Source organism: Podarcis vaucheri (assembly GCF_965113315.1).
Source record: "Podarcis vaucheri genome assembly, chromosome: 16".
NCBI classification, from domain to species: domain Eukaryota; kingdom Metazoa; phylum Chordata; class Lepidosauria; order Squamata; family Lacertidae; genus Podarcis; species Podarcis vaucheri.
The window spans coordinates 25,067,603-25,080,473 of NC_138754.1; the positions used below are offsets into that span (position 1 = coordinate 25,067,603).

The 12,871-nt window shown below is 42.5% G+C and overlaps 1 protein-coding gene and 1 long non-coding RNA gene across 2 annotated transcripts in view; one reads left to right on the forward strand and one right to left on the reverse strand.

Annotated features, from left to right (window-relative positions):
* MORC2 (MORC family CW-type zinc finger 2) overlaps positions 1 to 1,989 on the reverse strand; it is a 45,771-nt gene extending 43,782 nt beyond the window's left edge. The window contains exon 1 of the mRNA XM_082203058.1: positions 1,764 to 1,989. Within this exon, the coding sequence (XP_082059184.1) occupies positions 1,764 to 1,831 (68 nt within the window). The 5' untranslated portion in view covers positions 1,832 to 1,989. The remainder of the gene's footprint in view (positions 1 to 1,763) is intronic.
* Positions 1,990 to 2,332: 343 nt separating this feature from the next.
* Positions 2,333 to 4,812, forward strand: LOC309521175. The gene is made up of 2 exons (XR_014214524.1): positions 2,333 to 2,436; positions 2,604 to 4,812. It is a non-coding gene; the product is annotated as an uncharacterized lncRNA (long non-coding RNA).
* Positions 4,813 to 12,871: the final 8,059 nt, after the last annotated feature.

Genomic DNA, 12,871 nt, shown 5'->3' on the forward strand with positions numbered 1-12,871 from the left:
ATCTCTCTTTTGGGCCAAGTGGTAAACCCAGTGAACCGCCAGAAATCTGTTGCTACAGCTGCCAAGGGGGCAGCGCTTTCTCTCACTCTGGTGCTGATGTCACACAAGTCCAGCTAGTGACTCTCTGGTAGCTGCAGTCTGGAAGAATGACGACGTCAGCCATTCTTCAGCCCATGTGCCCTGGATGGACTGTTGATCTCTCTCAAGGGCTAGTTGTATCTTCTTCCATTCATATATTATGGAATAGGTAGCAAGAATTTTAAAAGCTGAAGATTCAAGACTGTAGGTGAAATAAAGGAACCCTGGACATTTAAGTCCTGTCAAAGGTGACTATGGGGTTGCAGCACTCATCTCGCTTTCAGGCCAAGAAAGCCAGCATTTGTCCACAGACAGCTTTCCGCATCATGTGACCAGCATGAATAATCTGCTTCTGGTGCAACAGAACACTGGGACAGAAGACAGAGTACACAGAAACGCCGTTTACATTCCCGCCACAGTGGTACCTATTTATCTACTTGGACTGGTGCGCTTTCGAACTGCTAGATTGGCAGGAGCTGGGACAGAGCAACGGGAGCTCACTCCATCATGGGGATTCGAACCGCTAATCTTCCAATCGGCAAGCCCAAGAGGCTCCGTGGTTTAGACCACAGTGCCACTGCAAAGTCTGGGAGAATGATTATGTCAGCCATTCTTCAGCCCGTGTGCTGCTGATCTCTCTCAAGGGCTAGCTGTATCTTCTTCCATTCCTATATTATCGAATAGATAGCAAGAATTTTAAAAGCTGCAGACTCAAGACTATGATGAACCTAGCTTGTACTTGGGGAGAGGTAGTGTTGTACCTTCCAGTTCCAACAAAAGACAACCCTGTGGTGAAGAAAAAACCAAATAATTTCCTACTGCATGCCTTCCTTCAATAAAGTCCAATCCTGGTGGGATTTCTAAGAACCAGTAGGGTTACAAGCACTGGACAAAATCATACTGCAGGCTGAATGATGCCCATTTTCTGAGAGACATATATACAGATCAAGAATATTGGCTGGTACTATAGTACCATTCCCTCCCTGATTATCTGTCACAATAACAGTCTTCTCTAACTAAAAGGTATTCATCTTCACTGAGAAGGCTATCTGTAACATGAAAATCAAAAGCCAAGCTTTCTGCACAACTGTCAAAATGAAGAAAAATTGCCCCCAAACTAGACAAACGTTTCTACAAGCATATTATATAGTTAAATCTATGGACTCCACTTTGAATCAAGGTGGCAGATCAAACCTTTCAACATTGCATTAATCTTCCCGGTTTCTTCGAATTCATGAACAATGCCAGGGACAAGTCTCCAACAAATTAAAATGCAGAGAATATGCAAATATACAATCTTTCCTAACAGCTACTAACATTCTTCCTTTTCATAATTTTGCTACGTTCATTTTCAAGCGTGGTTGAATCGTCTGTTGCTCTTCTGAGCAGCAAAAATTCCACAGGCAAGTTGTGGGTAAACATATTTTCCATCTGTGCTTCAGTTTCACTGAATGCCCCGTTTTTACTGTCATATCAGGCACTGTTCCTTCCTTGCTCAATTTTCCCCAGTATTTTTCTTTCTTCCCAACGGCGACGATGCTCAGCTTTCGTTCCTTTCCAGGGAATCCAATTACCGTTTCGTTTTTTCCCCTCCTGGATTAGCAGCTGCTGCCAACGTGCAAGAAGCAGTGAAAAAGAGACCGCCTACAGCTACACCGAGCCCCACAACCTCCATTCCTACTCACGAGTTGGTGTGCAGATACTCGAAGGTCAGTTGAGCACGCTGAAGGCTGCTGTAATTGCTGAACGCCATGACGCTGATAAAGACGACGCCCCACCCACACCCCTCCCGCCAATTTTCAGGCGTGAGAGAAAAACAAGCTTGAGGCGACCCAACCGCCCTGACCACCACTTTTCTTCACTAACGAAGCTATAAAAGCTTGCCTACTGACAGGCGCGCGTACGAGCGCCCTCAGTGGCTCCCCCGGCCCACCCGTATTTATCTTCTTCTTTCCCCCCTTCTGCTCGCCCCTGAGCTCTTCTGTCGTGCTCGTTCCCCTTTCGCTCCAGACGCCGCCAACGGCCGTCAACCTCCGCCCGCGTGCGTTCGTTCGATCTCCTCTTTATCGCAATATGCCTATGAAGAGAACCCGCCGACGGGCGCCGTCCTTTGTTCCTTCACCACGTCTCCCGCCCTCCGCCTCTTCCCTCGCTACACAGCTTCGCCTTCCCTCACACACTGCGCTGAGGGAAAGGCGGAGAAGCGAGCCACCGCCGCCGCTTCCCCGCCATTGGGCGGCGGCGCCCCACGTGACAATTAAGCCTTGGCACCACGACACAAAGAGGGGAGGGGAGTCGAGAGAGAACGACAGCGGATGAGCGCTGCGTGTCCCGACGGCGCTGTTTGCACCGCGTGAGGTAGTGAAATAAAACGGCTTCCCTTCCCTTCCCCCACCGTTTCCGGACGCATTCTTCTCTCCTTCCCTTCCCCCCGCCCGCGTGACCGTTTTAAACCGTTGGGGGAGAGGCGGGGCGGTAGATTGCTGCGTCTGCGCATTGGGAAATTCTGTGGGGTTTTTCCTCAGACGGTTCGCAGTGTACATAAGAAGCCTCGATGCGGCGTTCACGGGATCGTCAGTCGAGCGAGGTGCGAGAGCGCGCGCTGTTTTCCCCTTTCCCCCTTCTCCCGATTGACGACTGGGACCCTCCTTCTCCCCCTTTCCTCCCGCTCTTCCTCAGACCAGGGCGCGCGTCCTCGTCATTCCAAAGCCGCGCTGCTTGCTGCTTCGCCCAGAAGCCATTTTCCTAATCGGCTGCATGAAGAAGACGGCGATTTAAAATGGCGTCGGCGGCGTCTTTCTCTCAATTATCGCCTCCTTTCTCTCAGGGGGTTCACCCCCCCTCGAGCCTTATTTTTAGATGGGTGAATGTACTTAAGTCTTTTCCTGTTGTTTTGTCTAAAAAACTAGAGTTCATATATTTTCCTTGCCTAATTAAATGTCATTAAAGATGACGGTTTTTTCAAGGTGAATTTCAACACCTTTTATAGGACTGTGTGCTCTTAAAGTTCAGAAGAATAGTATTTGGTTAACGTTCTCGTGTCGCACTTGGTATTAAAATATCCATCTGTTTCTGTGTCGTCCTTGGAATTAAAATAGTGTGCTTTTTCTCGAGTTGCTTTCGTCTGCTTGCCAGATATTTCAGAACAATTAAGGAACAAAATATTGACTAGATAATGGCATCAACCTTTCTCAGGAGAACAGTCATAGTTCAGAACAATCGGCACTCAGTATCTTACTGCAAAATGACTACAAAGAGACATACTGTATAGGAAAAGTAGGGAGAGATGAATCTGCTGCTAATTGAAATAGTAAGTATTGGGTTGTAGTCTCTATGCTAAGAACTGTCAGAAGTGTTATCATGTTTAATAGTAGAAATGCTAAATAGCCAAAAATAAAAAAGTTGAGTGTGGAATTTTAGCTCAAAATACATTTTATACCTTTGCCTGTTTTTACATATTTGAATTGTGTTAGAGAAACTGGTCTGTTTTTTGCCTCTTGTTTTTAAAGAAATTGGGAAATGAATGTTTTACAAATGAATTTGGCAGCAAATTGTTTTCACCACTTTGAGAGCACCTGACATATTGGAAAGATACATGCGGAAAGAGAGTTCAGAGAAGGAGGGGGAAATCACTCGGTGTGTGAATGACTCCAGGAAAAAAAATACATTTGGAAAAGCTGGAAAATATGCTTGTAGCAAGACTAGGTAAGTAAATTTCCCCAGTGGTGTAGACATCACAGGAAGAATTAGGATGAAATTTTAAAAGATTTAGCATAAGATGTACCACTGTCAAACATGTTTAGAATGTTGGTGTAAGCTACATTAGATCATTGACCTACATCCAGTTTTATTCTTGAGGCTCTGCATCTTGTGAAAGAACAACAGGCTAACCGTGTATTCAAGAATGTACAATATAATAAAATAATTTGAACTGAAAACTTGCTCTCACTTGATGGACTGCATGACTGCGGAACTTCTGGACCACCCATAAAAGACAGCAGAAGAATTTGACACATCTGTTCATCCAAGAAGCCTTTCATTTTATATCCAAGAATATGCAAAGACTCCAGGTGGCTTCATGAAGAAATTTAAAGTTTGTGGGCTGAGAACCTATATGTGAAGAACTAGATTTCAAGTTAAAAGTTTTTTTAATCTGCCAGCAAGTAGCATATTAAGTTTCTGGTCTATTCGTTAAACTCCGCATTGCAGCTTGTAGTGTTAGCCTTGGAATACTCTCTTCAGGGAGATGTGCCTGGCACTGATACCTTTCAGAGGACCTTTTCATTTTCTCAGGCTTCTTGAAATCCTTGATTATAATCACTTTTAATGCTTTGGTTATTTTTCATTATTGATGTCATTACCGTCTACATTTATTAACAGTACCCATGTTGAGTCGCTTTGAGAACAGCTCTGGGACTGAAAATCAAAATATTCAATACAGGCACGCCCCGATTTGTGCAGGAGTTGCATTCTGGGGGTTGCATGAGACAGCAGGACATGCATAAACCTACGCTCCTGCCCTGCATTATATCTCCTTTTCCAGCCACTTCCAGGTTATTGTGATGTGCAAAGTTGTGCAGCTGCTGAACAAGTGTAAATCTGTTGTTGCCTGTAATTAAAAAATAATGCTAAGCTTAAGAACATATACAAAGCATAGGACCTATTTCTATCGTTAGGGCATATAAACCATTCCTGTAACTGGATTATAAAGACTGATTTCTTATGAATGTGGAATGAGTATTATTGTACTGCTTGTAACAGTGCCCGTTCTGCATTTTGAATTAGTTTGGGCATATATGGGGCAAGTCAATCTCATAGTAAACTGGTCCCAAGGTGTTACTGGCTGTATATACTAATAGTAACACTTGAACTTGGCAACTGGTAACAATTTGAACTTGTCAAATAGGCAGCTGGTACAGGTCTCTGAGGGGACGTGGGTGGCGCTGTGGGTTAAACCACAGAGCCTAGGACTTGCCGATCAGAAGGTGGGCGGTTCGAATCCCCGCAACGGGGCGAGCTCCCGTTCTTCGGTCCCAGCTCCTGCCAACCTAGCAGTTCGAAAGCACGTCAAAGTGCAAGTAGATGAATAGGTACCACTCCAGTGGGAAGATAAACGGTGTTTCCGGGCGCTGCTCTGATTTGCCAGAAGCGGCTTAGTCATGCTGGCCACATGACCCAGAAGCTGTACGCCGGCTCCCTCAGCCAATAAAGCGAGATGAGCTCCGCAACCCCAGAGTCTGCCACGACTGGACCTAAAGGTCAGGGGTCCCTTTACTTTTACCTTACAGGTCTCTGAAGGGATGTGGGTGGCATTGTGGTCTAAACCATGGAGCCTCTTGGGCTTGCCGATTGGAAGGTTGGTGGTTCAAATCGCCGTGATGGGGTGAGCTCCCGTTGCTCGGTCCCAGCTCCTGCCAACTGAGCAGTTCGAAAGCACGCCAAAAAGTGCAAGTAGATAAATATGTACTGCTTCAGTGGGAAGGTAAATGGCGTTTCTGTGTGCTGCTCTGGTTTCAGTTTTCCATTGCGCCAGAAGCGGCTTAGTCATGCTAACCACATGATCCAAAAAAACTCTGCAGACAAGCACTGACTCGCTCAGCCTGTAAAGCGAGATTAGCACTGCAACCCCAGAGACATCTGCGACTGGACTTAACTGTCAGGGGTCCTTTACATTTACAGGTCTCTGAACAGAGCTGTTATATGCTGGCATAGTCTCAATCCTGTCAGAATGCTGCAGCTACTGTGACCAAGCTTTCCTGACCCAGCTATAGCTGTTGTACCTTTTACCAGCTATAACTGGTACAATAGCCATTGAAGCTACCCGGGCCTCCAGTGTCCAAGCTGGATCCAGAAGTACACCCAGCCTGCAGACCTCCAGGGGGAGCGCAACCCTATCAAGGGTAGACAAGTTACCAATTTCTCAGACATGGAAACCACACATCCTCAGTACCTCTGTTTTGCCCATATTGAAACTCGCCTTTGTTTTCCTCATTCATCTTGCCACTGTTTACAGACACCCAGTGTTGGAAACGGAGATATGAAAGCTAGGAGCTAAATGGCACTTTAAGCTTAGGTTATGGGCACAACAACTGAATGTCTTAAGCACACTTTTTTTAATAACAAGAATACAAAGATGAAAGTGAGCTGCAGCTAAAATCTTCTATTTTTCACATGGTCTAGTTGTCCTCTGAAGACCAAAAAACAGCAGTACTTCGCCTAGAGCTCAGAAACTGCTTGTGCTAATGAAATTCCTTGGGAGTTTCAAACACTGCAGAGACCAGTCCAGGGAATGCATGATGTGATGACTCCTGGATGATAGTCAAAATTTGCAGCTGCTGAAGGTGAAACAGATTCTACAGTTTAAAAGTTCATGTGTGTACATGTCATTTAAAACTATTAGATATTGTGTGTATCTTCTACAGCTTATGCCCAAATTCCTGAAGGGGGTACGTGTTGGCTGCTGGTGTTGCTTAAGACTTACGGAAAAAATACAACCACACAAGTTTTGTGTGTAAGAACTGCTGTTTACAGAACCCCAAAATACAACCAGAAGGAATGCAGTACGTCAGTACCTTGAGGAGCTACACTATCATCCAGTCTGTATTTTGGGGTGATCTGCAGAGAAATACACTAACTTTTACAGAGCTATGCCAAATGAGTTGGATGGTTATGGTTGGAAGTAGACCAAGCTCATTTCTGGCTACAGAAAGATATTAGGATATTTGTGTCTCAATGCCTAGATTTCAGCATCCATCTCATAATGGACATACAGTTATATATTCAATAGGTAGAGGAATAAGAATTGTTAACATAGCTGTTAAAGTTTCCAAGAAAATGTACTTTAAAGTTAGCCTGGCAACAGCAGAGACTGAAAGCTGCTTCCATTGACAAAAAAAATGGATTTCAGGTGGAAAAATCAAAGTTAGAATTGTTAGAACCCAATGCTAAGATACTTTCAAGAATGTACAATCTGCTGTTGAAATGGAATACTGAGGAAGAAACGGTAAAATCTGCAATGATAAAATGGACACAAGATATAGGACATAATATGTTTGCAGACTGGGAGAAGTGATGGACCACCAGGATTAAATTTACAGCATGTAATGCCCTAAGAGAGAATATTATGAAAATGATGTACAGGTGGTACATGACTCCAGTCAAGCTTTCAAAAATATATCATTTGCCCAATAACAAATGTTGGAAATGTAAAGAAATTGAAGGTACATTCTTTCACCTTTGGTGGACATGCCCAAGGATGAAGGCTTTCTGGGAAATGATATATAATGAGCTGAAAAAGGTATTTAAATATACTTTCCCGAAGAAACCAGAGGCCTTCCTCCTGGGCATAGTTGGCCAATCGGTGTTAAAGGAGGGTAGAACTTTTTTTATGTATGCTACAGCAGCAGCAAGAATTCTCATCTCAAAGCATTGGAAGACACAAGATCTACCCACCTTGGAAGAATGGCAGATGCAACTAATAGACTATATGGAGATGGCAGAAATGACTGGCAGAATCCGAGACCAGGGAGAAGAGTCAGTAGAAGAAGATTGGAGGAAATTTAAAATTTATTTGCAGAAACACTAAAATTTTTGAATGCTGATGACATTGAAATGAATTGAAGGGGTTCTAGCAACAAGGTAAAATGTAAGAGGGGATTAATAACAGATAAACTAATAGGACATGAATTTGCTGAACCAATTTTTAAAAAGGGATACAAAAATGGGAGACGTGAGGAAGTCAGGAAAAGAAGTTAACTAAAGATGAGAAATTAAGAAAGAGGGAAATTTTGTTTTTCTTTTATATGTGTTTTTTCTTTTTGTGTGTTTAATGTCTGTTTTTGTATTTTGTAATTTTGTATCTTTTTTACTTTTGTATTTTTCTAAACTTTTCTATTGATAAAACCTAATAAAATATTATAAAAAAATAAAATGAAAGCTGCTTCCATTGGCTGACAGGATTATGACAGCATAATTCAAGATACAGCATCATCTACTGAGAAATTCAGTTTATACTGATGGCTTTTCACCCTCCTGCCATTTTTTGATAAGTCTACGGACAGTTGACAGACACCCACATCCTGGTGAACTATCAAGCTGAGCGAATTGGATTTTTTTCGAAGAAAGATGCGGGTTGTTTCACCCACTGCTGTTACAGTGATGGATTACCTTCTCTTCTGCTTTTCCTAGTCAATCTGTCACTTTTTGTAGGCCCCAAAAATCTTGCCTTGGCATAATGACACTGACCAAACAGCATTTTAAGATTTTCTGAGGAGACTTGTAATGGCACAGCCACCCTCTAGAATGCCCTCCCTTGGTTGATTCAAGAGGCTGAGATATTAATGACCTTTAAATGCCTCTTAAAGGCATAAATGTTTACCCAAGCTTGCTTGGATTCTGACTGTTAAGCTTTTAGTTTTGGTTTCTACACAACCAATTTTTATTATCAATTATGTTCTTACATAGTTCTTAAAAATAAAAAGTACCTTTAACAAGCGTCATGTATATTAATGAAATCCTAAGGGCTGATTTTTACAACAAATAATGGGGAAAGAAACTGCATTTGCAATAGAACAATGCATTTACAGTTAACTCTGTCGGAACCAAGATGTCACCTGTTGTTGCAGTTTGAAAGAACAGCACCACAGCTTCTACGAAAGCTTTATTTTTGTGACATTCTACCCCAGCAAGATTAGGGTTCTGTATACAACACCCATTTAAGGCACATGGCTTCCCCCAAAGAATCATGGGAACTATAGTTTACCCCTCACAGAGCTACAATCTCCACTACCTTCAGCAAACTACAGTTCCCAGGATTCTTTGGGTCATGTGCATTAAGTTTATGGTGTGTACACAGCCCAGGGATAATGTAGAGCCCTCTAGGCTGCACAGGAAAATATAACAATTGGAAAGGGCCACACCTGTGTTGGAAATTGCTCTCCTAACAGTGAGCAAGAACTTCAGGGATGGAGAAGAGAGTTCATGTCTGTGCTTTCATCTGTGACACTTCAGCCCTGCATTTTTTAATGCAGTGGAAAAGGGACGCGGGTGGTGCTGTGGGTTAAACCACAGAGCCTAGGACTTGCCGATCAGAAGGTCGGCAGTTCGAATCCCTGTGACGGGGTGAGCTCCCGTTGCTCTGTCCCTGCTCCTGCCAACCTAGCAGTTTGAAAGCACGTCAAGTGCAAATAGATAAATAGGTACCACTCTGGTGGGAAGGTAAACGGCATTTCCGTGCGCTGCTCTGGTTCGTCAGAAGCGGCTTAGTCATGCTGGCCACATGACCCGAAAGCTGTACAATAAAGCGAGATGAGCACCGCAACCCCAGAGTCGGCCACGACTGGACCTAAAGGTCAGGGGTCCCTTTACCTTTAAGGAAGTGGAAAGCGACTGGTAATTTCCAGAATTACCAAGAGAAAAACCTCAAGCTCTCTCTCTGTGGGTGTGTAGGAGGGAGCACATTTCCCCTCCTGCCCTTTACACAAGGACTCTATCCCTGACAGGCCTCCTCTCTTATGCAAGTTAGTAGGATAGGAATTAGAGAAGGAAAGGGAGTTGAGAGTGAAAGATTTATGAAGAGCCTATGGGGAGGCTCCATTGCTTAATCTTTTCCTCTGTTGCAAGAGCCAGTGTGTGCTAGAGCTCCTAAGATTAATAAAATCCAGTAAGCATGTGGGGGCACTCTCTTGCCTTTCCGAAAGCTTGGCGTGCTTGCAAATTGTTCCTGATATCCCAAACTAAAAAAAATTATTGCTATTCCTTTTGGTCAAAGTCTTCTCATCTCTTTGGCATCTAATCTCCAACACTCGGCACCTAAAACTGAGCATTGAGCGTAACACCCTAAAACCCTTGGCTACTTCTGCGTGACCCGCACACCGGCTGTAAAGTTGAGTGCACCCTTTGTGAGGCTGCAATTACTCACCACTAAACAGGGCATTATTCATAGCAAACAGCACTTCTCTGCCCAAACAATTTCCCCATTTAGGGTCTGGGAGAAATCTTAACTGCCCTCCATGATTCAGAGCTTTGGTATCAGAACCTCAAATATTTAGTTTTTATATGCTTGTAAATGTTTTGTTTGAAGGCCAACAGAGTTGGCCAGGATTTTCAAGAGCCCAAGTGGTTTTTAAGCCCAGCTGTGGAAAACTGGCACTGCCTGTAGTTTGAGATGCTGCCCTAAACTTCCATAGCACAGCTGGGCCTAATGAGATCTTGTTGCTTATTGGGGTCTTAAGAACAGAGGAAGCCACCAGCAACTAAAGAGGTTTTACCCAAGTAATCTTACAAAATGTCTTCAGCCACGACCCTGAGAATGCCCGTGTCAATCTGGCTATAGCATGTTAGAAACATTGTACATTCTGATTAAGAATTAAAGCGCTTGTCCAGGTGTGGAAAACCTTTGGCCCTGACGTTGCATGGCCAATGGGCAAGGATTTATCCAATAGCTCACTACTAAACTCACTACTTTTGAGAGATTTTCACTAAATCTTGTTGGACACCCACTTTGCTGTCATTCAGTGGCCTGGTTGAAGTTTTCACCTTAGACATTTTAATAGTTCATATCTTACATGATTGGCTGTTAGAACATTTTCTATTTTCCCATTTTTGCTATTTTTTCCTTTTGTTTGTACTTGATATTTTTGTGTTTTACGTTATTCTAAGCCATCCTGGGATAAGATTTTATTAGCTTTTATTAATTTTTGAGGTGCAGCGAGTTTTGTTTTTCCTCTTTTTTTATTTGGGCTGCTTTCAAGCATTCTCTGTCTGCATGGGCTGTTGCACTAGCGAACAGGTGAGTTCTAATGTTGCACACTTAGAAATCCAATGCAACAGTTGCACTAGCAGAAATTCTTTGTGCAACATATAGCACAATATTGTACAACAAAAGTACTAGCAACCTGCTTATGCATTTTTTCATGCAACAATGTTCTGCTAGTGCAATCATTTTGCCAGTGGAACGAATCTACTATTAAGAAACTTTATCTTAATGCTACATTGGATACAACCCCTGGTTTGTTACCATGGCTTGGTGTGAACGTGCGGATTCCCAAGAGAGGTGATTGTGGCAATTTTGCTTCTCCAATCCTGCTGCCGCCATGTTTCTTTGAGCTAAGGCATGGTTTGATTTAGGATGTTGTCTGAACCCAGGCTTATGATTTGTCTTGCTTCAGACAACTTATGAATTGTAGCCATAATCTATGACCATATCTTGTAACTTACGTAGTCCCCTTCTAAAAATGTGTGAAAAGAAACTTCCAGTGCCATTTTAAGACTTCCATTTTAAGGAACTTGCTTGTGATCCATTTTCCATTTCTTAGGAAGAAAAGTGACATACCGTAGTTAAATCGTTTATTGAAAAACTGAGAAAAAATATTTATGTCCTCTGTTATAAAAAGAAAAGTGTGCAGCCTGCAGAAGAAAATAGTTCAAGATTTATATCTGTACTTCAAATGTTTGATTTACCCCTTTTTATATTTATTATAAGATGAAACGTGAAAAAGCCAGTTAGGGCCAGCCAGGAATTCAGGTTATGTGGCAATGTAGGCCACATAAAAAAAATAAAAACTTTCTTTTTCATCTATACACAGAGAGAAAATACAAAGAGATACTGTAACGATGGTATCAAAGCATATCCCAAGTGCCATTCCTAATTCATCTTATATATTACATTTCTTCTTCAAAATTATATTTGCACGTGGGCTGTAAGCCTGAGCTTAAGAGTCAGTTCAATAGAAAGATATAGAATTGTGCTTTAAGGATTGGGGAAGCCAGATTTCTACAGCTCCGTTTGCCCTTGGCTTGGAAGTTCCCCTGGTCCATTTACTTACTAATCTCTACTAAACCATCCTTGATATAATGATGAATGCAGCAGCATAAAAAAAAGAATAGGGCTGGGGGAGGGGGAAAGCCAGGATAAATTCTAGTGGGGCATCTTTCTCATATATTTAAACTTTCCTAAACAAAAGCAGTGGCATATTTCACATTTTTCACATTAATGCTCTGTTCCTAAATACATACAGTATTAAGGTGTTTCTACCTTGTCCATCATCCCTTAAAAGGCATCTGATGATGACCTAATAGAGATAAAAAATAAAAAGTGTCTATCTTCAGTCTTACTATATTTAAGTGACAACACAGAAGGAAAGTGACAACACAGAAGGAAAAGGGAGGAGGGGAAAACTAAATCAAAGTGAGGCAGATATTCTTAGTCACACTTACTTATAATGACCAGCTGGAATGGGAAAAGTTTAAAGGAGAAGAGTTAAAAGTTGCTGGTTGCTCATCAGTGGTGTAGGCCTGCTTCCATTCTTTCCAAGTTACTCAAGAGGAAGTCTCATTCAGTGAGTAGTGTAATTGCAGCTTTCCTTCAAGTTCTAATGTGGTGGTCTCTTGCTGTGGTTTACATTACATGGTTTTTTCTTTGCTCTAGAACACCATAATTTTGATGTATTTTTAATCTTCGTTGGAAGCTGCCCAGAGTGGCTGGGGAAATCCAGCCAGATGGGTGGGGTACAAATAATAAATTATTATTATTATTATTATTATTATTATTATTATTATTATTATTATTGGGTTTTTCTGGTGCAGTCTTTCAAAGTTTGTATCAAAAAATGCCTTCAAAAATTGAACAAATCCAAATGGCTCAAGTAAGTGAGCCATTTAACTCACCTCAGGGCCAGGTTCACTCCCTGGCACCTCCAGGAAGGGCTGGGAGAGACACCATACCTGCCTAAATACCTGGAGACTTGCTGCCAGTCAGTGTAGATAATACACTAGCTGGATGAACACTCAGCAT